The 25684-nt window shown below is 37.5% G+C and overlaps 1 protein-coding gene across 2 annotated transcripts; it reads left to right on the top strand.

Annotated features, from left to right (window-relative positions):
• The first annotated feature begins 28 nt into the window (after positions 1-28).
• Vps26 (vacuolar protein sorting 26) lies at positions 29-24025 on the top strand. 2 transcript variants are annotated; one of them, XM_045736079.2, is made up of 9 exons: positions 29-171; positions 3252-3395; positions 4921-5153; positions 6675-6839; positions 9768-9874; positions 10666-10877; positions 14300-14449; positions 20459-20626; positions 21716-24025. In XM_045736079.2, exons 1-9 carry the CDS (start codon positions 169-171, stop codon positions 21905-21907), a joined length of 1374 nt encoding a protein of 457 aa, XP_045592035.1. In that variant the 5' UTR covers positions 29-168; the 3' UTR covers positions 21908-24025. The 2 variants fall into 2 exon arrangements, with proteins under 2 accessions (XP_045592035.1, XP_045592036.1); XM_045736080.2 differs by lacking the exon at positions 29-171 and adding an exon at positions 1015-1178.
• The last annotated feature ends 1659 nt before the right edge of the window (positions 24026-25684 follow it).

Genomic DNA, 25684 nt, shown 5'->3' with positions numbered 1-25684 from the left:
TCGTCTTAAGAGAATAAGAGCCTGATTAAAGGGGTCATAAGGTGGTGAAGGCCGGCGTAGAGGGTCAGGGCGCGGGGGAGGCGCCTCGCACGTCAACAGGTTCCTCCGTCTATACTTTCATATGATTGTTGAGGGGAGCTGCCAGTTGGTACAAACATACCTGGAGAAATGGTGAGATTTGGCTTATTTGGGCTCCCTCTTTTACTGGCTGTCGAGGCGATATTTGTGAGTCCGGCGGCGGGAGGTGATGCCTCTGGCTGTGAGGCTGTGGCTGTGTGGCTGCCGAGGTGTATAAGCCAGGACTTCCGTCGCCGACTAAGGGCACGGGTTTCTCCACCCCCTTTTCTTATACTATTAACGTACAAGTATTTATTAACGTCATATATATGGAGAATTTGTATTAATTAATACATCTCAGCAAACAGCATTCCACTGAACATGAGTTTGATTGGTAAATTATTTCCGTACTTGGCATGTAGTGTTGTTGATTGAGGGGCGACGACGAGGAGATTGGCTTATAGGGTGTATGCTGCTTGATATGTATAGGTTAGTACACTGTCTTCTTCCTCATTAACAAATTTGGGGAGGCTATAAGAACCCCTGGAAGTTTGCACTGCCTGCTAATATATATCTGATCTAATATTAACTTTGTCAGCAAAAGATTCACATATCCTGTCACTGTAATTGAATGTGGAAAGTCAAAGAATTTTGAAACAACTCTCACTCCTCTTGAAATGTCCAAAAATTTAATTCAGAATGACATGTAACCCAAAAACACTTGCCAAGTGCCCCAAGTTTGCTTGTCGTAGATAAGTGTATACTGTCCACGAGCTTGCATTACCTGCAAGTCACTTATTTGCTTACCACATGACTGTGTACCATAGCATTAGATAAAGTACTGTACTTCAGTCATTGCCCTTTCAACTTGTTCACTCATATGAGGGAAATGAAAACAACTGATTTCTGAGCCCATTAACTAATTATAACCTTTTCAGTATGATCCAGACGATGGGTATTGGGTTTATATTGGCTGAATTTACCAGAGGGCAAGTGTGTGTGGTGGCCTCGACAGGCAGAGGAAGTTGTCATTCTTGTCACGATCCCCCCATTATTCTTGAAGAGTTTTTCCAGATTAATTTTAAATTGGAATGCTGTTTTTGCATTTATGACTTTGGCAGGTAGGTGATTCCATAGGTTTATTATCATATGGTGAAAATGCAACTCCTATATTCTGTCCTATATTATGGCTTGTTAATCTTGAGGCTGTTGCTCCTTGTTTGAGTTACATTGGACTTTTTAAAGAAGTGGCCCGGATTAATATAAAATTCGTTCATTATTTTAAGTCTCGGTGGAATCAGTCCTATCATGTCTGGTTTGTAGTACTGTATTTGTCTTGGGAGGCCCCACAACTTTTCCTGGTACAGTATAGGTACTGACTTTGTTCTGGGATTTTTTCCATTGTGTTATACTTTTCCAAAGTAGATGTTTCTTTTTAAAGGTGAGGTCTCCATGCTTGGGGGTTACATTAACCCAGATGGGGTGCACCAGAGTTACACAGCCGAATAACCAATTTCTTTCCGTGAAGTCAGACTCCTTTTATTATTTTTGTACTACAATTCCTACATACTAAGCAACTTTCAAAGAGTGGTTTATCATAATTTCTACATCCTTTTCTTTTATCAATCTGCTACATTGATTACAATATATACTGTATTCTGATATATGGTTTAGATTTTATTTGTTTGGATTCTTTTGAAACCGGTGTATAAATTTATAGGTAAATATCTATTGGTCTACATTATTGTATTGGTAGATCATTAGTAATAGTAGTAACCACATAATTTTTAGTATTTTGTCTTGCACTGGCTTCCAGGCATAGGTTTGCTGAACTTTATGCTCTGTTGCAGGAGGGGTTTATTGTCCTTTAGTACAGTATTCTAATACAGTACAGTATTTCCAAAATGGTCCTTCACCTCTAGGACACAATAAGCTTGAAATTTATCTGAATATTCATTGCATTTGTTCATGTCACAGTCTCTCATACTCACACAGCCCGTCTCCCTGCTAACCAGTTCACACTTGTCCTATACATACATATTCACCTGCATACTCATCCTATATATGTATACATATTCACCTGCATACTCATCCTATATATGTATACATATTCACTTGCATACTCATCCTATATATGTATGCATATTCACCTGCATACTCATCCTATATATGTATGCATATTCACCTGCATACTCATCCTATATATGTATACATATTCACCTGCATACTCATCCTATATATGTATACATATTCACCTGCATACTCATCCTATATATGTATACATATTCACCTGCATACTCATCCTATATATGTATACATATTCACCTGCATACTCATCCTATATACGTACTGTATATGTATTCACCTGTACACTTGTCTGTCATTATTGTATAGTCTGTTTTGTAATAAATTAATTATCTTTAGTTAGTTAGATCGAGTATTGGACCACCTGTTTTTGATTAAGGATGGCGTTTCCTGACACTTGGATGCCCAAGGGGAACTATAGAGGGGAATCACAGACCATTATGACCTCAATTATTATGCAAGGTAGCATGGTGTATTATGCAAGCACTGGTGGCATTGTCTTTTGATTTGAAGATACTGTTCTTGGTTTTTAGTGTCTGGAAACTGGGCTGTTTCTTGTGTTGGTCTCTGAACATGCTTCATTATCCATAGTTCACTTTTCTAGCTATCTACCTCAGTACCATCCAACAGTACTTGAAATGCCAAATGTGATTTTTTTTACTTTAGATTTGTGAACTATTTATTGTCATGCACATCCTGATGTAGGACCTTCATTTAGCTGAGCTGCTTAAGAGTTTATCTGAAAATTAGACATAAAATTTAACAAAATATAACTCCATAGATTTGACTATATGTATGTAAAAAAAAAAAAAAAAAAAATTGTATCATGCTGATTTCATGTAAAAATATATACAATTCTTACAAGTTTATATTCAATTTATTTTGCCATAACTGATGCAGGGGCTATTGGTTTTTTCACCATCAATGATCAGGCACCAACAACTTTACCCCTACTGTAAATACTGTACAGTACAGTACTACATGCATGTTTCAATTGGCCCCATAGCAATGTATTTTTGTTTTTGTTAGAGATAAAAATGATTTATTTTCTATGAATACAATAAAGCATTGTCTGCTAAAATATTTTTTATACAAAATTTTAATTTCAGAGCTTTTTTGGGTTCGGCCAAAGTGCCGACATTGAAATCCAGCTGGATGGCTCTGATACCCGAAAAATGGCAGAGATGAAAACTGAAGATGGCAAGAAGGAACGCTATTTTCTTTATTATGATGGAGAAAGTGTATCTGGCAAGGTTAGTAGCTTGGATATGTTTCATTATGAGTTACCCATATGAGTAAGGGTAGTGAGCTTGGTAGACAACCAAGCTCATACATATTATATTGTATGAGCTTGGTTATCCAAAGCCTGTTCAACCGAACCTTTGGGTTGTCCAGCCAAAATCGAGATCGGATATTTGCCAAATTTTGCCATATCTGGACAGAAATCTGGATAACCAGGATTTCTGCCATATCTGGACAGAAATCTGGATAACCAGGATTTTGGCCAGATAACTGAGGACAGCACTGGGAGACCTATGCTTACCAGGAAGCCAAGGGCCTTCAACCTGTGAAGCCCCAGCAGCTGGCATTCATAACTGACCTTGCTAAGCTTAGGTACAGTAATTTTAGTGTTGTGTTGGATTAGGCTAATAAATGATCATGAATGTAAAATAACTATATTACAGTACTTAATATTGTATTATAACAAATAATAATTATTACTAAAAATTGCATGTAAAGGCTATACAGTACTATGTATTTCCCTGCTAAAATAGGTACAGTACTTACTTTCACCTATGTATTGTATCATGATGCAACATGTCAGCAGTGGGCAGGTTCCTTTGTTGTTTTCCTTGTTAATACTTGCCACACGATTAGGTGATTTCACACACATGCTCTGACCCTGCCTCTCATACACACATACATTATGAGAAGAATCAAGACGGATGAAGATAGACAGAGACTACAGGGTGACCTGGACAGACTGGAGGAATGGTCTAGAAAATGGCTGCTAAAGTTCAACTCAGGAAAGTGTAAGGTAATGAAATTAGGCGAAGGGAGCAGGAAGCTGAACACAAGGTATCATCTGGGAGGTGAAATCCTGCAAGAGTCAAATAGAGAGAAAGATCTGGGGGGTTGATATCACACTGAACCAGTCCCCAGAGGCCCACATGAAAAGAATATCATCAGCGGCATATGCTAGACTGGCCAACATAAGAACTGCCTTTAGAAACTTGTGTAAGGAATCGTTCAGGACCCTGTATACCACTTATGTAAGACCAATGCTAGAGTATGCAGCTCCAGCCTGGAGTCCATACCTAGTTAAACACAAGACAAAGTTAGAGAAGATTCAGTGGTATGCCACCAGCCTCATCCCGGAACTGAGAGGAATGAGCTACGAGGAAAGGCTAAAAAAGCTGAACCTCACATCCCTGGAAAACAGAAGAGTAAGGGGAGACATGATAACCACCTACAAAATTCTCAGGGGAATTGACAGGGTGGACAAAGACAAACTCTTCAGCACGGGTGGGACAAGAACAAGGGGACACAGGTGAAAAACTGAAAAAGACAAGCGTTATATGACAGTGTGTTGGGAAGACGGGACACCACGAGCATAGCTCTCATCCTGTAACTACACTTAGGTAATTACACACACTCATTTTCAATCTCTCTCTCTCTCTCTCACACTGACACACACATTAATTCGTTTGTCAGCTTTTCATGTTTCATAAAAATCTTGACTTTTTATATACATTTAATTCCCATCTTGTTTTGCAGGTGAATGTCACTCTTAAACGGCCTGGAGGCCGACTGGAACACCAAGGTGTGAAAATTGAATTTGTGGGTCAGATTGAACTTTACTATGACCGAGGAAATCACCATGAATTCACGTCTTTGGTGAAGGAGCTAGCAAGGCCTGGGGAACTCTCACATAATACCTCCTTTGACTTTGAATTTAATCAGGTGGAGAAACCCTATGAGTCATATTCTGGAACAAATGTTAGACTAAGGTGAGTAAGTGTCCTTTGCTTTTGGTGACTATTTATCATAACTTTGATGCACTTTTATTTATGTATTCCCATCTACACAACGCTACATAAGTTTTTCAAATCTGCTCATTTCTACTGCTTAAATTCTAGCTAAATTTGTCTAATTAAAATCTGAGTTTCAATAATGGGTCATGGTTTGAAGTTGTTTGGAGCATACCTCTGTTAATTTATATTTTGGTTAATTACCGTCTCAATTTTAGGTATAAATATTTTCTTTTTCCTTATCAGACAGACTAGCTAACACTAAGAGACACTATGATTATGGCATGATCCATTCATATGCAAGTGTTGCAGTCAAAATGTAAGGGGACCTATTAACCCTTACTGGGCTATACCAGAACACGATTTAATTCAGCCACAACCCAATCAGTTCTGTATTTGTGTAGCTTGCTCCATATACAGTACACATGCCCTGCATACACATTGTTATATACACTCACATGCAAAAGGTATCCACTAAATTAATAAGGAGGGATAAAGGACATTGCCAGAATTTTAATGTACCTGCTTGCCTGATACCTGCTTGATGGGGTTGTGGGAGTTGTTCTACTCCCCAAGCCCAGCCCTAGGCCAGGTTTGACTTATGGGAGTTTGGTCCACCAGGCTGTTGCTTTGAGCGGCTCGCAGTCCTACATATCCACCACAGCCCAGTTGATCCGACACTCCTTGAAGAAAACAATCTAGTTTTCTCTTGAAATGTCCACGGTTGTTCCGGCAATATTTCTTATGCTCGCTGGGAGGATGTTGAACAACTGTGGATCTCTGATGTTTTTACAGTGTTCTCTGATTGTGCCTATGACACCCCTGCTCTTCACTGGATCTATTCTGCATTTTCTTCCATATCGTTCACTCCAGTACGTTGTTATTTTAGTGTGTAGATTTGGGACCTGGCCCTCCAGTATTTTCCATGTGTATATTATTTGATATCTCATCTCCTTTCTAGTGAGTACATTTGGAGAGCTTTGAGACGATCCCAATAATTTAGGTGCTTTATCGCGTCTATGTATGCCGTATATGTTCTCTGTATTCCCTCTATTTCAGCAATCTCTCCTGCTCTAAAGGGGGAAGTGAGTACTGAGCAGTACTCAAGATGGGACAACACAAGTGACTTGAAGAGTACAACCATTGTGATGGGATCCCTGGATTTGAAAGTTTTCGTAATCCATCCTATCATTTTTTGGCTTACGAAATATTTGCTTGGTTATGTTATTTGGTTTGTTATGTGGAAAAGAGATAAGTTAGTGTCACTTGGTATAAAGTCATTATTTTTGTTCATTGGTATTTCTTTCAAATAATCATTAGTACAATACAGTACTTGCTAATTACTGTACTATCGTGATTGTCAACAGACTTACGAACCTTACAGTGTAGTAATCTTTAGTAAATATCAAAGTGCCTTCTGTACAGAATGTTTATTGTATTTATTCTGCATTTTAAATGTTGGGTAATATATTCTTTAAATTGTATTTCTTTAATTTGCAGATACTTTTTAAGAGTAACAATTGTCAGAAGATTGTCAGACATTGCACGGGAAATGGATTTACTAGTACATACACTCTCATCCTACCCGGAGATGAACAACTCTATAAAAATGGAAGTTGGTATTGAGGATTGTTTACACATAGAATTTGAATACAACAAATCTAAGTAAGTAATGTATACTTTGTTCAGTGATTTGGTGTTTAGCTTAGTATAAGTACCATGAATGTAAGATTGAGGAGTGTTTCATTATTGGCAGTGCTAGGTTTCTGACAGTTCATGATATTTCCTAATACAGAGTTTGAACATTTAGTTTTATTATTTGTATGTACTTTTTACTTTATACGGTATTTTAAAATACTTTTGTATATTAATATTTTCTCTGAGTTTTATCACAAAAACTAGACCTTGTGATACAGTGTATCCTTTGACTCATTGGTGATTACTATTAATATTTAAATTTTTCTGTAAAAAAATATAATGGTGAGTGTGCTTGCGTGTGAGTGGAAGCAATGTGTAAGAATCCAGTAGCTGGGGACCACTCATGACAGGATTTCTGTATCATCTCAGTTTTCCTAAAGCTTGCAGACATCTGGGGAGCACACTACTATACGTGGAGTGGAGTCTGCAAAAGTTCTAGATCCAAAAGACTGATGCATCTTCAAGTTGGCTTCATTTATAGATAGTAATCTCTTGTTAGATAACATATAGATATGAGAGTTGAGAAGGTAAGCAGCACTCAGATTATGAACAAACCTGAGTGTGCATGTTCAAAGTTATGGTAGTGAAGTAAATACTAGAGAAGGATACCCTTACACAAGTCAACTCTAGAATATTAAAAGTAAACCTTCCACCATAACTGATATTTGGAGCAATGATCCCCCTAACTCAGTGCTTGCGCTTGGGCCTAAATACTTATAATTTTATCAGACTTGCTGGGGTTTCCTTGCTTATTCATTATTCCATCCTTGTTGATGTCCATTACCTATACACTGCTCATTACTGTGGGATGAGGGGCTCTTCGATATGGGTAGTCTTAGTTTGTATTTTGGATGGTTGCCAGTTACCAGACATTGGCACTGAAAAAAACTGCTCCAGTGCATGGAATGAGGCCACAAAACTCAGAAACGCGTAGAATTTGCCCCGAAAACATATTGCAACACGAAAAAGCTATAATATAAACATGTAAGAATAAATATTATAATATTCATTTTTCCATGACTCAAAGAAATGTTTCTGTTTGATTCTCAAATTTAAGGGGGTATTATATTATATTATTTAACTTGTTCTCTTTTGTTTTCAGGCTGGTGTATAGTCCTTAAACTGTAGAATGACAGAGGTAGACACCTAGGTGTATCATGGCTAATAAACCAACTTATTCTCCAGAAAAAAGTACATGGCACTTTGACATATAATTTCTTTGAGGCCAAAAACCGAAGTACTTAAAACTGTAGTAGCTCTCGAAATTGACAAGTCCCGTTTTCAGTTCCTGGGTTCTTGAGTAGGTCAGGTTTGGGAAATTTAGTACAACAGTTTTGTGACATTGGGAATGCTTGAGAGAATGGGCTGAATAAATGTCTTAACACTGGCATCAAAATACACAATTCTTGTATCTGGACTCAAAAGCCAAATTAACTCTTAATTGAAAATTTCACCAACACATGCTAAACACATCATACTCCTTGCATGTTAATATCAGATTCATTAAGTTCATTAAGTAGTACCTTACATTCATTGTTCTCACTAACATTCCAATGTTTTAAGAAAGTTCAAATTATTTCTTCAAGACACCCTTACAGAAGTTCATAGGATTTGTATTTCAATATTTAACACTTATATTTTAATAATATTTTGCAATTGCAGAATGTACATGGGACTGCATATATATTTAGTAGTCCCCATGGTGTAGTAGTTAAGATTCAACTGGCGTTTCGCAAGAGCTTTGTCCGCCAGGGTTCGTATCCTGGTCAGGGAGGATTTACTGGACATCAGTCCTAAACTGTAGCCTTTGTTTACCCAACTGTAAAAAGGGTACCTGGTTGTTAAACAATTTGGTGGGTCGTATTCCGGCGAACATAGGATTAAGGACTTGCCCGAAATGCACAAGAATGTAAGAACTCTTGTATATATAAATAAAAAAATAAAATAAAAATATTATTAATGTTTATAGTATTTGTTCTTATTTAGAGAGGAACAGTTCACCCCACGGGGTGAATATGCCTACCGCACAGGCTAGCTGCTGCCTTATTGGGAGTTTCAAATATAGAGATTCACAGTTTTATCATTAAGAAACATTAAAATGCCTCTTCCTTACAAATCTTCACACACAATTACCTAAGTGTAGTTACAGGATAAGGGCTATGGTCATGGTGTTTCGTCTTTCCTGTACTTTGTCACATGACGCTTTGAAACTATTGACAGCTTTGGTATCAGCTGCCTTCTCAGTTAATTTTTTCCAACTGTGTGCCATTCTATTTACTAAAAATAACATTCTAATATTTTGTTGGTACCTTTGTTTCCTTCGTTGTTATGTCTTCATTTATTTTACTGTATTCCTTATAGTTGTTATCTATGTCCTCATGTTCTTGAAGTTGCAGGTTTCAAGAATGCCTTTGTCAATTTTGTTGATTCCCGTTACTGTACTATTTTATTGGTATTGATTGTCTCTTCCTTCTGACTTTGGAATATTTAATATTGTACATTTCATAGTGTGGCATTTGTTCACATTGAATTCCATCTGCCACATGTTGCTCAGTACACTTATTTTCTCCAAGTCATTTTGAAAGGCAAGATAATTGTCGAAGATTCTTTTCGTCCCTAGTAGCTTAGCATCATCAAACATGTTCTTATAAATCTGTATTTCATCTGATAGTGTTTATATAGACAGTGAACATTACTGCTGCTAGAATACTGGTGTTATTAGTGGTGCTTCACTAGTAACATTTCTCCAGTCTAATACATTGTCTTTGGTTACTGCCCTCATCTTTCAGTCAGTTAATTTTTCATCCATGTCAGAAATCTTTGTCTCCCCTCTAGCATGTTCCAGTTCCCAAAATACACCCTTGCTTGAAACTTTTTCAACTTTTATCTTTTCAGGTATCACCTAAAAGATGTCATTGTTGGCAAAATCTATTTTCTGTTAGTACGTATTAAGATCAAGCACATGGAGATAGCGATCATCAAGCGAGAGACTACAGGCTCAGGTAACATTTATGCATTGAATTGTATCATTAGTGAATGCCCTAAAATTAGTGTTGTAACTTATTTGTAGTTAAATTTATGCTCATAATATAATAAACTGCAGAAGGCCTATTTTTTACCAAGAGGCAGCCTCTATACATGTACTCTGTGTGTGTGTGTGTGTGTGTGTTGTGTGTGTGTGTGTGTGTGTGAGATAAACCTAAGTGTAGTTACAGGATGATAGCTATGCTCATGGTGTCCCGTCTTCCCAGCACTCTTTGTCAAATAATGCTTTGAAACTACTGACAGTTTTGGCCTCCACCTCCTCACTCAACTTGTTCCAACCATCTACCTTTGTTTGCAAAAGAAAACTTTTTAATATTTTTTCAGCACCTTTGTTTCCTTAGCTTGAATCTGTGTCCTCTTGTTTAAGTTGCTGGTTTCATTGAAATTGGTGATGGGAACTTGTTCAATTTTCAATAGGAATTTTTTTTAAATGTGTAGCAGTGAGAACAAGAGGACATAAATTCAAAGAAAGTAAGTAAAGATGTAAAAATGTGTTTAAATTATCTTTTCCAAACAAATTGGTAGTTGATGGAATAATTTAAAAGAAAGAAAAGTGTGTGCTAAACCTATTGAAAGCTTCAAAACATCATATTACAAAAACTGTTGGGGAGATTATACTACTTGAGCTTAGCTCTCATTCTGTAACTAAGGTAAAGTAGTTACTCATTCTCCTTTCCTATGCTCATAAATTTCTAAAGATCTTTTGTGCATTAAATCTAATATGATTAAATATTTTGTTTACTTGCAGGACCCAACACTTTCAATGAGAATGAAACTATTGCCAAATATGAGATAATGGATGGAGCTCCAGTGCGCGGTGAGAGCATCCCAATCAGAGTGTTTTTGGCTGGGTATGACTTAACTCCAACAATGAGAGACATAAACAAGAAATTCTCAGTTCGATATTACTTGAACCTGGTGTTGGTTGATGAGGAGGAACGACGCTACTTCAAGCAGCAAGTTAGTTATTCCTGTTGTATATGCTGTTCTTGTACTGTAAGTGGTACTGTTCTCACGTACTTTAAATACTGTGTTTATATTTCACGGTACTGTATGTGGTTTGCATCTCCTGCTCTATCATGAATGTGCAAAAGATTTGTGCACATTTGTGGCATTGTTAAACAGTTATATTATTGTATATTTTAATTCTAAATGCAGAATTTATTTCTAACTTGTCATTAAATAAATAATTGGAAATATTTGATGAGATGGAGAGTTTTAATTTTTTCTTGGATGTAATTTTATTGATGTAATTTTTGTTTAATGGTGTGAGTTTAGAGCAGCAGGCAGTTACACTTTAGGAAGCAAGGATTGGTTAGCCGTTTGATTGTGAAAAGTGATTGTAGTCTTTTCCCCATGCCTAGAAAAACATTTCCATATGTATTAAAAGGATTACTTAGCTGTTGTGCCCAGGTTTTTCCCTCCTCCCACCTCATCTTTCAACTCCCCCTCTCCCCCTCACTCCACTGCCTTCCTCCCAATCCCTCCCCATCTCCCTCCCTTCCCTTATCTTAATCCCTCTCCTGTCTCCCTCCCCCCCTACCTATCTAACACCCCTACCTATAACATCCCCCTTCCTATCTAATACCCCCATTCCTCTCCCACCTCACCCATTTTCTGTCTCAGAAAATGTAATACTTTAACCCAAATGAATTCACATTCATTGTTTTCCAGCAAAATGAAAGTACATAGGTAGATGGTGGAAGTATGCATCAAAACTGTTTCAAAAACACATAACAGATTTTATTTCAGACTTCATGAAAATTACAGGGATCAATTTAGATGCATGTATTTCTCAAAGCTTGTGGGAATTGTGAGCCAGCTGTCAGCGAGAGAGGATGTGGCTCTCGGAGCTCCTCCCTCAACACTGCACCACTGGATCTCTCATCACCAATATGAGCTTCATGTGGGCATTGGCAAGTGATCTCATTTGCCATTTAACTAAGGAAAGAAAAGTGAAAGGAAGAAGCAAAAAGACATCAGAAAGAAGTACAGTCATGGTAGTCCAGAGGTCCCTGGAAACCACCACGTGCCACGGCCGGGCCTGCTACCTGCAACTTCCACCACCACCTCCTGCCACACATTTGTCTCGGACCAACCCATTTTTTATTAACTCATTTTTCATTAATCATCTTGCCACCCATTATCTTCAGTGATTCATATCACCCACATCACCTCCCATTATTGTACTAATTTATTAACACTAACCTACTATAACTTCCATACTTTTTTCATACTCTTGTTCCTTTTACCAACTGGTCATGCAGACTTGTGTGAGTGCCACGGGCTAATTGGTAATCTGAAGAAACAAATGGCACTACTCAAGAAACAAGATACAAGTAACTCCAATCCCAGCTGATACAGCCCAGGAAAATCAAACAAACGACTCCAACAAAATCAAGCCTGGCCTCAGGCTGGGCTCGGGGAGTAGCACACCTCAAACCCTCTCCAGGTGACCCAAGCTGGCACAACTCGTGAAACTTGCTCCAAAGAGAAATCAATTGAGTGGGAACAGTTGTGAACTGACTACACAAACAGCAGCAACCCAGGCTTGTGCAAGCCAGAAACTCAAAAAGGTATCTCGTCCTTTGTTTGAACGATATGGAAGAAAATGCAGAATAGAACCAGTGAAGAGCAGAGGTGCCATAGGCACAATCAGAGAACACTATATAAACATCAGAGGTCCGCGGTTGTTCAGCGTCCTCCCAGCAAGCATAAGAAATATTGCTGGAACAACCGTGGACATCTTCAAGAGGAAACTAGATTTATTCCTCCAAGGAGTGCTGGACCAACTGGGCTGTGGTGGGCATGTGGGCCTGCGGGCCGCTCCAAGCAACAGCCTAGTGGACCAAACTCTCACAAGTCAAGCCTGGCCTCGGGCCAGGCTTGGGGAGTAGAAGAACTCCCAGAACCCCATCAACTAGGTATCAACCAGGTATCTCAACAATGCACCCAAAGTTAAACAAATTAAAAGAACAAATGATCTTCAGTGGTCACTGATGATGAATGATGGCAAAAGAAAAAATCTAAAACAGAGTGGGTATGTATACCTCCGAGAAAGGCATCGAATACACAATCTACAATGATAAAACACAGCCCACCATCTTCAAAAACACATTCTTTTGTCCAGTAGATTGGGCCATGTGTGAAGTGAGAAAACTGCCTATGGACTAAGTATCCCCCAACATCTTACATTAGAGTATAACAAAGTCTGAAAACAAGAAAGCTGCACTTGTTTCTATAATGGGGTAGCATTTCCTCACCCTTCACCCACTACCAGTAAAAATGTCAGCTCGGAAGTAAGTCACGAGAAAGAATTTATAAAGACGATGACTCAGAAGGAAGAAAAGAAACGAGTTAAGAAGAAGAAACTCGACTACAAACTATTCCAGAAAAGGCTATAGTGACTATACTCGGAATAATAAATAAAGTAAGGAAAATAAACAATATTAGACAATCAGAGATAAGAATCATACAAACACCACCATTCAAATCACCAAACCAATCAAGGCCAAAATGCTAATAAAATCCACAAAGAAAACATAATCAATAAAATCAAACTAGCAGTCAAGTTTTCACAGCATCGCTCTCCAGAATAAGCTGCAAGTAACATCAAGCAACACCCTTGCCAAGACTGACATCACCAAACTTCTGGTGAAGTAGCAACAGTGGGCCACCAAAGGAAGCCAGCAAAAAAAAAAAAAAAAATTAAAAAAAAATCATATATGCGAGCACAGTGTATGTTACCATCTGTCATATGAACCAAAATTCATACCTTACATCTACTCATATCACAGTATTAACAAATTTCCAACAAGGCCAAAGTGGTTGGGCCACTACCCTGTACTTCCCCTCCTCATTTCTTCCTTGCATCACAATCCTTGTTCAAGATTTCCTGTATCCTTATCCTACCTCTACCATCCTCTTGCTTACCAGCTCTATGGTCATCCAAAGTCAAAGTGGCACATGGACCCACCTCGACTGGCCTATAACACTCCCATACCCCTATGAATCATATGTGAAAGTAAAGCGAGGTATCTGGTATCTGAGATCCCCAGGCATCTGGCCTCCTAATTTGGACTCGTAATTCGGTACATTTCATTTTATAGGTATAGATAGATATATGTATTCATTTATATTTATTACGCATATTGAAGTCGATTTATAATCATGGAAATAGCCTTTCTTTTGAATGTAAGTGTTTATCATCTAATTTAAAACACTCATCTTTTTCTGTGTTATAATGATTAATAGTAAATATGAAGACTGCATTCTTTTTTTATATTCAGAAATGTAATAAAAACAAATCTATGAAGCATCAATGATATAGTGACATTACCAAGGAATCAGTAATTATAAATGTAAGGATTTCACTGTTCTAGGAAATCACACTATGGCGGAAGGGAGAGCGGTTACGACGCCCTCTACAACAGCAACTTATGGCACAGCAACAATCCCTACAGCAACTGTCACTAAGTAATCAACAGGGAAAGTTCCCACAGTCACACCCCCAAGGCCAACCACCAGAATTTGTAAGTGAATTATGAAGGCTGTAATGATTTTTTTTTGTCCCATGATGGAATCAAATAGGCTCAGGAACCTGTACACCAGTTGATTGATAGTTGAAAGGCAGGGGAAAAAAAGGAGCCAAAGCTCAGTACAATAAAATACAAGTACAATTAGGGAAGTACAGTACACACACTCCTCTTTTCCCCACCCTCCTCTCTCCCCACTATTTGTCACACACACACATGTTGTGTGTTGTGATTATCATCCCACCTTCCAAGGATCCCCTCACCCCCTCCCATTGCAACCTCCCCCCCCACGTCTTTCTCTGTTTCACTCTTCCCCTCTGTACCAATGCCTATACCTACCCCTGAGTTCCCCCTGACTAATACAACCTCTCTCCCACTCTCACTATCCATGCTTCATCCTCCCTGCTTCCCCCCACCCCCCACTATCCTTCTCCCTCCCAATCTCTCAACCTCAATCTGACACTCAGCCTCACCCTACCTCTCAGATCCTCCCTAATTTTCAGACCCAGTATGCCCTTCCTACTCCAGACCTACCTACACAGACCTTACTACCCCAGACCTTCCTACCTACCTTCCTAGATGCTCAGACCCCATTCGACCCCCCAGGCACCCCCCCAGCAGATTCCCCCAGACCCCCAGAGAAAGGGTGAACTCTGGTACCAAAGTTTCCAAGAAGAGTCTCAAGGTTTGGTACACCAATACTGATAGGGTAACTAATGAAGCAGAAGAGATAAAAGAAAGAGTTAGTGAGGCAGATCCTGACATAGTTGCAATAGTGGAAACTAAAATAAATGGCATGATCTCAGATGCAATCTTTTCCAGAGGGGTACCAGGTGATAAGAAAAGAAAGGACACAGAGACAGGGAGGGGGGATTGGCACTCCTAATAAAGTGGAAATGGAAGTTTGAAGACCTGGAAAATCGGGGTACCAATGAGAGCACAAGCTCCATACATGGAACTCTGACAGTAGATGGGAGGAAGATTGTGATCTTGGTAATCTACAATCCCCCACCAAACAGTAGAAGACCCAGGCAGGAGTATGATGACAACAAGAAGGCATGTATCAATGAACTGCAGAAGGCAGCAATAGTAGCTCACAGAATGAGAGCAAAACTGCTGGTCATGGGGAACCTAAATCATAGAGAGGTAAATTGGGAATCAAGGAATCCCCCTGAGCGGGGAAGAAACGTGGGGAGCAAAGTTAGTAGATGTTATAGACAGCAATTTCCTAACACAACATGTGAAGGAAGACACAAGGGAAAGAGGAGGGGATAAACCAAGCCTATTAGACCTGATTTTCACCCAGAACGTAGAAGACATCAAGAATTTGGAACATGAAATACCTCTAGAGGCCAGTGACCATTGTGTCCTAGTCTTTGACTACATGATGGAACTCAAACTTGTGACCAAGGGACAAGAGGTCTAGGAAAGGAAAGTTGACTACAGGAAAGGGGACTACAGGAGGATAAGGGACTATCTGGGAGAAGTGCAATGGGAGGAAGAAATGACAGGAAAAACAGTCCAAGATATGATGGACCTAGTCACACGGAAATGCTAGGAGGCCGAAGAGATTTATACCAACAGTAAAGGAAAAAAGTAAGAGGGAATAAAATAACCCATGGTTTAACAGACAGTGTCAGGAAGCAAAAATGAGAAGCAGGAGGGAGTGGAGGAAGTACAGAAGACAAACAAGAGGACAACAGGATCAGATGCAACAGAGCTAGGAACGATTACATTAACATAAGAAGAGCATCGGAAAGAAATTATGAGAACGATATTGCGATCAAAGCGAAAAAGCAACCTAAATTACTACACGGCCATATAAGAAGAAGAAATGTTGGTGAGCGACCAAGTGACAAGACTAAGGAAAACAGAGGGGGCATATACAGAAAGTGACAAGGAAATCTGTGAGGCACTGAATGCCAGTTTCCGTAGTGTTCACAATCGAGTCTGAGCAGCTCCCATTGTTAGAAGAGATTACCTTAGATGAAAGACTATCAGATATAGAGGTAACAGCGGAGGAGTTAATGAAACGGTTGACAACGCTGGATGCAACTAAAGCGGTTGGACCAGACAAAGTATCACCGGGGATACTAAAAGAGGTGGCGCAGGCCCTCAGCATGCCTCTGGCAAGGATCTTTAATGAATCACTGATGTCAGGAGAATTGCCCAATTGTTGGAAGAGGGCAAATGTTGTACCGATTTTCAAGAAAAGTGATAGGGAGGAGGCACTTAACTATAGATCTGTATCACTGACAAGCATCCCCTGTAAAGTTCGTGAAAGAATAATTAGGCGAAGACTGGTTGCACACCTAGAGAACATAAGGTATGTAAACAAACATCAACATGGGTTCTGGAAATGGAAATCTTGCCTAACAAACCTTTTGGAATTTTATGATAAAATAACGAGGATAAGGCAGGACAGAGAAGATTGGGCAGACTGCATATTTCTAGACTGCCAAAAGGCCTTTGATACAGTACTGCACATAGACTGCTATTCAAACTTGAGAGGCAGGCGGGAGTGAGCGGAAAGGCCCTAGCATGGGTACGGAACTACCTAACAGGAAGGAACCAGAGAGTTACAGTAAGGGGTGAGAAGTCGGACTGGCGAACAGTAACAAGTGGAGTACCACAAGGATTGGTACTGGGATAAATTCTATTTCTAATATACGTTAACAACATGTTTACAGGAGTAGAATCCTACATGTCGATGTTCGCGGATGACGCAAAGTTGATGAAAAAAGTTGTGACAGATGGAGATTGTAGGATCCTCCAAGAGGAGTTGAACAGGTTGCAGAGATGGTCAGAGAAATGTCTACTGGAATTCAACATGAGCAAATGTAAAGTTATGGAAATGGGACTAGGTGATAGGAGACCAAAGGTACAGTACACAATGAAGGGGAACTGCCTACCTGTGATGACGCGAAAAAGAGACCTAGGCGTGGACGTAACACATAATCTAACTCCTGAGGCACACATAAATAGGATATCAACAGCTCCGTACTCTACACTGGCAAAAGTTAGAACATCATTCAGAAACCTAAGTAAGGAGGCATTTAGGGCGCTTTACACTGCCTACGCGAGGTCAGTCTTAGAATATGCTGCCCCATCATGAAGTCCCCACCTGAAGAAATACATAAGGAGGTTCAGAAGTTTGCAACAAGACTCGTCCCAGCGTTACGAGGGATGGGGTATGAACAGCGCCTGAAGGAACCGAGTCTTACGACACTAGAAAAAAGAAGGGAGAGAGGGGGGATATGATAGGAACGTATAAAATACTCTGGGATTGACGGAGTGGACACAGATGAAATGTTCACACTGAATAGCAACAGAATGAGGGGACATGGGTGGAAGCTGGAAACTCAGATGAGTCACAGAGATGTTAGGAAGTTTTCTTTTAGCGTGAGAGCAGTGGAAAAATGGAATGCACTTGGGGAACAGGTTGTGGAAGCAAACTCTATTCATAATTTTAAAATTAGGTATGATAGGGAAATGAGACAGGAGTCATTGCTGTAAACAACCGATGGCTGGAAAGGCGGGATCCAAGAGTCAATGCTCGATCCTGCAGACACAAATAAGTGAGTACACACATTGTCTTACTCTGAACATTACTTTTGTGTTTATTTTTAATTATTAAATACATGTTTTATTATCATGTGTAATTACCTAAGTGTACAGTAGTTACATGATGAGAGCTACGCTCGTGGTGCGCCATCTTCCCAGTACTCTTTGTCGTATAACGCTTTGAATCTACAGAGAGCTTTGGCCTCCACCACCTTCTCACTTAGTTTGTTCCAACTGTCTACCACTCTACAAAAGTGAACTTTCTAATGTTTTTTAAGCACCTCTGTTTCCTTAGTTTGAAACTGCATCTGCTTGTTCGAAGATTTGAAGTGAAGGGAGCTGTTAAGAGAAAGCACCAAGCCATTACGACTATATAGCACTGGGAATGAGTTTATTTTTTTTATAAATTTTTACAATTTTAATATTTTTTTATATAAATGTACAGCTTTCAAACTCTATTCTCTTTGTGTCTTTAGATTGTATTGATGAATGGGGGACCAGATGCGGGCCTTATCACTTGTATAAAGTATACTTATTGTTCTTATTAACCAATTATTCTTATCCCTATATTTTGTTTTATGGGGGTTATTTTTTCTTTATTTCAACACATACATTAACCTACAACTATTAAATATTTGAGTATGAATGCCAAGCAATGTTTACTAAAACTTATAAGGAAATCCATAATGCAGAACAACCATATTCATTGTTGTGAATTTAAAGTTAATTTTTCTGTATAAACAGGATTTTCAACTGAGACAAGTTACCAAACTCAGTTTCTGAGCAAGCCTCACCATTTTTACATATTATGTGCAAAGCTCTTAATTTTTAGATGTCCACAGTAGCGTTTATTCATAAACCCATAACTTTGGGAGTTATACATTTTTGCGTCTAAATTTTTGCGCATATTTTGAAGACCACATTGACTTTTTTTTTTCTGTAAACTATACTCTCAAACTAAATTTTATACTGAGTAAAATGAACATTATATGCCATTCTGAGCCCATAATGAATAAAATAAAAATTGGGAAATATTAAATTTATCTTAATTTTAAATTGTGAAATTTTAAATTTTTTACAATAGTTTTTTCTGTTCAAGTTATGATATTGATCCATTAGGAAAAGTTGGAGCATTTATCATGTAGATTATGCACAAAAATTTGAGTGTGTTTAAGGAAAGTTGAGAAAGTTTGCATCTGTCCCCTTAAATCCATTGAGGGGATAATTTTTCTTATTTAACTAAAGTAAATCAATGCTTGGAGATTATCACTATACAGCACTTTTGTCATGAATAGACATAGAGAAATCGCCAGAAAATGAAAGCGTAGAGAGTAATGTTTGATTTTGGTTCTGATTTATTAATGAATAAATTAAATTGAGATCCTAACTAGATATAAACCTACAGGTAATAAAAAGATGATTCACAGAATAACCACCATGTCCACTTACGTTTGGGACTGTGGCAAACGGTCAATCAGATCAGGTCGTTTGAGTTCTTCACCTCCGCGCACGCGTACACAGCGCTCGGCACCAACCCTCCTACTCTTATCTACACACACTCACTGTCCTCTTCCTCATCCTCCATGGTCCTTCTTCCCTCCATCGTTCCATATATGGTCACTATAGCAACTGGATTAACCAACATGAGCTATTCCTCACACACATTGTGTTTTGTTTTGTTCGTTGAAAGCCCACCTGGAGCCACCATCAGGTTACTCACAAGTGTTCACTGTTCAACGCATTACATGGTTAGCTGTACGTGTTGTGGTAACACTTGAAACAGCACTTTTAAAGCCAGAATTGTGTTTAACAGATGTTCTGGTAATTTTAGAAGTTGCACTGTGAAACCTGGAATCTCATTTAATAGGTGTTCTAGTAACACTAAATGTAGCACTGTTACAGTTAAAATCCTTTTTAACAGGTGTGCTGAAAACACTGGAAGCAGCACTTCTAAAGCCAGTGTTAGGCTTACCCCAACTAAAGCATGCGATACAAGATCGTCAACATTAGTTTTATTTCACTATAAAACAGTATTTCTCTTCCTATTGGTTTTCATGTCATCAGAATTGAGAATGAAAAAATTAATTAGCCTGCTAATGAATCTAATGAATTAAAAAAGAAATCAACCCCTAAGTAACAAAACAAAAATTTCCACTCATAGAATGCCCTGATTTCCAGGATCATAAATTTGGTTTCCTGTCAATCATCTTCAATCAGATGCTAGTAGATCCACCCTAGTTATTCAGATTAATTTTATACTGCATAGCTAAGCTTACATCCTCTTGTATTAACATCTTAGAAATATGTAAATGTATTCTTATACCGGTAATTTGAAATAAGCTTTGTTCTGGTTTAGCATTTTTTTCTGTGTATTGCTTATTTTTCATTTGATGTCTTTAAATATGTTCCTTGTATATATATAATGTCCCACTTATTTTCCAGGCACCCCAAATGCCTTCTACGGGGGGTGAACCTCCATCCCCACAACAGTCCCAGTCTCCCATGCATGAAGAGGCCCCAGAACAACTACCCACCAATTCATCTCCACAACCTAATGCTAGACAACAGCACTCATCAGCTACTCCCCCACAGACACAGCCAGAACAAGAGGTAAGATCGAGATGTTAAAATTGTCTACAGTAATGCATTATATAGTGTTAGGGTTTATTAGGGGTGTGTACACTCTCCACAGCACGCACCATCTCTGTGACAATAATTTGTACTCACCTTGAGTGCCAACTCTACTCATCTAGACTGTGGTGGAATGTCTGCTTCTCCTGTACCTATATTCAGTATATATATATAGACTGCAGCCTCTATCAAGATGTGGGGAATAATTGCCAATTTGGCCCTCTGTCCTGTATGCACACTGCTTATCGGCATAATTCTTTAGGCCACAGTTCCTTGTGCATTTGATGTCCTCCACACTATACTCTAATGTTAGTTCTCCGCAAATTAATACTCAATAATTAATGCAATAAACATTCCACACTTCTCGAGGTCCCACTCAACAACGCTAAAAATATATATATATTTGGTTTCATCAGTTATGGATAAGGTTATAACTAGAATTGTTTTGTCAAAAGGTTAGCAAATGAATTTGCTAAATTATAATTAAAACAAAAGTGTACTGACAATAGATTGTGTGTGACAGCAATGAGTCTGCTAATGGGGGTCTGCAGAGCCCATGAGTCCATTGAACCTCTGCATTAGTCTGCAGAGGTTCAAATGTTTATGAACCTCTCCACATTCCATATTCATTTTTCAACATTCATGAAAATTATGGAAATGTCCATTCATATTAGGTCTGTATCACTGAGAAAAAAAAATTAATTTCCAGCAGGTAATTTGCAAAGCATTATGAAAATACTCTGAAGCAGAGCAGTTATTGTCTTTGTGATGGATGGTTGGCTGAGATCATCTTTAGATGGTCCTTTTATACTTTGGTTGGTCCTCGGATAAGCTCTGCCCAATCTGTGTTAAAAAAAATTGGGGGAGGGGGGGAGATTTTTGGAAATTCTTAAATGGCTGATGCAGTGACAATAAACATAATTGGAATGTTTATTGTCGAAGTACAAAGGATACATTTGAGTGTCATCTGGAATGATAGAACTTTAAGTCGCTGATGACCATAAACTTTGCCTTATACAACTTGCTTTTCAGTTGTTGAGTGATGATATGTTGTTTTTCCCCCAACAGGCAGATGATGATTTAAGTACTCCAAAACTGCCTTCCCCTCCCACGGAACCTCCAAACAGTATTGATTCTCCCGAGGATGAATTCTTGGAGGCCCATGCCGACTCACTTTCTGACGAGGAGGACGTGGAAGAGCAGGAGTCAGTCAAACCTTCCTCTGGAGTAACACAAGAGCCTGTTCCAGTCGCTCAGTAGTAGACAATCTCGTTACCAGGTAGAGACAGGTTGAGGGTAGGGGGATGGGGTAATTTAAGATCCAGTAACAGGGTTGATATATACCTGTTTTATTTATGCTCTGTTGAATATTGATTTTCATTGTTTAGTATATTGTTGTAATCTTTCCATAATTAAAACAGGTGTGTTTACCAGATTTTGGGTGACTAAACAAATATTCTAACCCTCAGATACTGTAATATATATTCCAGTCTGGAATTATGACTCTTGTAAAAATACTCTTAATGAAGAGCTGAAGAACTGAATAATAAATCAATTTAAAAGGTTAATTAACATTCAGATATGGAGATAAAGGAATGTGTATATTTTTTAACTACAATTTGTTTGTTGACAAGGATTTATATCTGTCAAATTCCTATTTATCCATATTGAGTTCCATAACTATGTAATTTGAGTAATTAGCATCTGTTTCTCAATCTATGTAACCAGAATAGAAAATTAACACGTTGAAAAAAACTGAAAGCTTTGAAAAGCTGTTTTTATCTGGTATTATTAATATTTCTAGTTCTATAGTTTATTATTTTGTGTATAGTTTTATAACCTTCAAGTCAATTTGTGTTGCTACTTTAAAGACATAGTGAATAGCTTTTCTACTATCTCAACCTGTAGAAGGTTGACACTACTCAGTCTTGGCTTGAGCTTAGCCAGAGCATCATTACAGGTACTGCCAGGCTTGCTGTTAATTATTGAGGGTTTATTCTTAGCCAGAGAAGTGAATTAGTCTTGGCTGTTAATAACGAGTAGTGAATTTTAAGGTTTTATAAGATCTGACTACGTAATTAAAACCCAGTGTGTTTCTGTATATGTGTGTATATTATAATATATATATATATATATATATATATATATATATATATATATATATATATATATATATATATATATATATATATATATATATATATATATATATATATATATATATATATATATATATATATATATATACAGTATATATAATGTACATACAAGCTAATAGACCTATGCTAACAGCACTCTTGGGTTTCTGAGTCTTCGTGGTATTAATGTGTGAAAGTAGTAAAGATTTCTTGAAGGAAATGAAATTGCCATAAATATGCAATTTATATTTATGCTGATAATAATAATCATCTTCTTGGTAAATTTATTTAGACAGGTAATTTCTTTTACAGAGGATTTGTTAGTCACTTCTTTGTAAAATTTAATAATTGTTATAAAAATTTATACTTTGAAGTTTATAACTAGACATCTCAATGCTGTATTCTTATTATCTCGTATAATGATGAACGTGGATAGAAGAGACCTTTTGGGATGCAAGTTAAATTATCAGTCATCAGTTGCACTTTACGAAACACTAAACTTCCTTTTTTAAGACTATTACATTTCTGAACTTGTGGTTGCATTTCTGTTATTACCTTCCAATGTCATTTATATTTCTTATCAAGAGTGTGCAGATATGCCAGGTGCTCTTGATCCTTGTATTGCCAGAATAATTGGAATGCTGTTAATTGTTAAAGAGCTTCAATATTGTCATCCCATAATTTAGGGTTACCAGTTACGCTGCTTATTTGTAATTAATGGCATAGAGTTAACTGGTTTTCCTTGGTACAGAAGCGTATGAGGACACAGGCGTAAATTAGTGGTTTTCTTTACAGTTTCTCGCCGACTTTCATAGAGAGCACATAATGTTCTGATGTAGTCATTCCAATATATATTTCTCCATATCTCTTGGCTGCTGTTATTTTCGTTAAGTTTGTCTACTCATTTTTAATTTAGTTGAATTTGTTACAAATTTTATTAAAAAGTAAGTTAAATGCAGTGGTAAGTTTATGAAGCAGTTTCTTTTTGCTCCACAAGATTAGAACTTCTGGTTGGACTTGTTTGTGACCTTCATTGTACATTATAGTGTATCATTGTTTACAATGTCACTGATCATTTTCTCTTTAAAGGGATAAAACAGTTATCTACAAAAAACTATTAAATCTGAGCATTATTGGTAATGTGCCCTCTTTCTTTATCTGTTTTTACATATGCATTGTTTCTTGGTTATTGAAGATCTATTTTAATATGATTATATACCAAATATACAATTTTTCTAATCCTCTGACTTTTTAAAACTTTGAAAAAAAGGTCTGGACATATCTATAAATTGCAAAATTGCTCTTGACACACAGTATAGATTAAGTACATCATTCACATAAGCTTGAAGAAGAGTAAAAAAGAAATCAAATACCTTGTACTGTTAAATGTTCCCGGTACAGCAAGACCTTTTGCCTGTTGACCAATTAACAGTGAAGCAGCCTGACATTATCAGTCTTGTAATATATCACCAGTAGAATGACATGTACATACTCTTTATAGTTAATGGTAGACACAAACATGCCTTGAACAAAACAGTGGTACAGTTATTACTTGCTTACTATACTTTAAAGGCAGTTTGGTATCTGGAGGGCAGAAACAGTGGTGATAGTTACAGAACTGAGAAATACTTTTTTTTTGGGGGGGAAGGGGTGTTTTGTGCCCTTTTAAAGGCTGCTAATATGCTCATACTGTAGCTTTGCATTCTCAGGATTTTTTTTAAGCAAAATATTTAGATGTGCAGCACCTAGATACAAAATTAATCATGAAGACAACACGGAATTTTGTATGAAAAAATGGATTTTGATATCACGCAAGATTTAAGTGTATTATGACAAGTGTGTGAAAGAGCTTATGCTACTGTTCAGAATTCAAATGAGAGAGTACCAAAATTATATGAATAAGAATGAAGCAAAGAAAATTACCATTAATTACCATTGGTGTATAGTTGATGTACAAGCTTTGAAAATAGTTATATTTTTTCTTATCTTTTAAAGGGTATAATAATTAAGAGAATTTATATTTCTTCCTTAAAAATATTTTATATGAGCTGGACTAAGCACATTAAGTTAGATAAGGTATAATCATTTAAATACTAAATCATTACCATAAAGAAAAGGCCTTTCCATTATTATATGGTCTTATTGATTTTTATATTTAATATATATAGCACAATTGCGTATTAAGAACCAGGTTTAAGTTTTTGCCATTTACAGTAAGTAATATTTTGTGGCTGACTATTCAAGAGTGCATCTTAAAACTAATATACTGTATTTATTGTTTAGTTTAGAATGATATTAAGAGACTTTGTATTCTTCCTGTTTCAGTTCCAACCTCCCTTCCCCCTCTCCTTCTCTTCCTCCCTCCACCCCTCTCTCTCTATTTTTTCTCTTCTCTCCTCTCTTTTCTCTCCCCTCTCTTCTCTTCTCTTCTCTCTCTCTCTCTCTCTCATTATCTTCTCTCTCATCTCTCTTTCTTTCATTTCCCCCCACACTCCCCCCTCCCTGCCCTGCCATGTGACTCTGTCATGCTATATTTGTGTTACACCTTAAATGGTTTGCCATTTGATCACGCTTCCTTCATTCTAAAACAGGGAATTGTAAATATATTCCAGAAGCCTTTAATTGCAATTGAATTACAATATTTTAGCTAAGCATCTGTGCCATTTTAAGAATATTGGGATCATATACTGTATAATATATTTGAATAAGGATATTGCTTTGATCACATAGTACATTCAGCTTGTTTTAAATAAATGTACTATAAACTTTGTTTAAATTTATATTACATTTAATAAGGTTTTTCTTTGATCAAATTAAACTTTGAATACCCTTGAAGACCTTCAGGCAGAACACAGTATTTATAATAAGTTTCAAATTGCATTGTGATCCAGACAGACAA

The sequence above is a fragment of the Procambarus clarkii genome, chromosome 6 (assembly GCF_040958095.1).
Source record: "Procambarus clarkii isolate CNS0578487 chromosome 6, FALCON_Pclarkii_2.0, whole genome shotgun sequence".
Classification (NCBI taxonomy): Eukaryota; Metazoa; Arthropoda; class Malacostraca; order Decapoda; family Cambaridae; genus Procambarus; species Procambarus clarkii.
This window is presented reverse-complemented; position numbering and strand designations above follow the sequence as displayed.

Excerpts from the sequence above, each read along its gene's own strand:
- Vps26 (XM_045736079.2), top strand. Across the intron at positions 5,154-6,674 it reads GGAACAAATGTTAGACTAAG|ATACTTTTTAAGAGTAACAA; the intron begins GTGAGTAAGTGT and ends TTTAATTTGCAG. Across the intron at positions 20,627-21,715 it reads AGACACAGCCAGAACAAGAG|GCAGATGATGATTTAAGTAC; the intron begins GTAAGATCGAGA and ends TTCCCCCAACAG.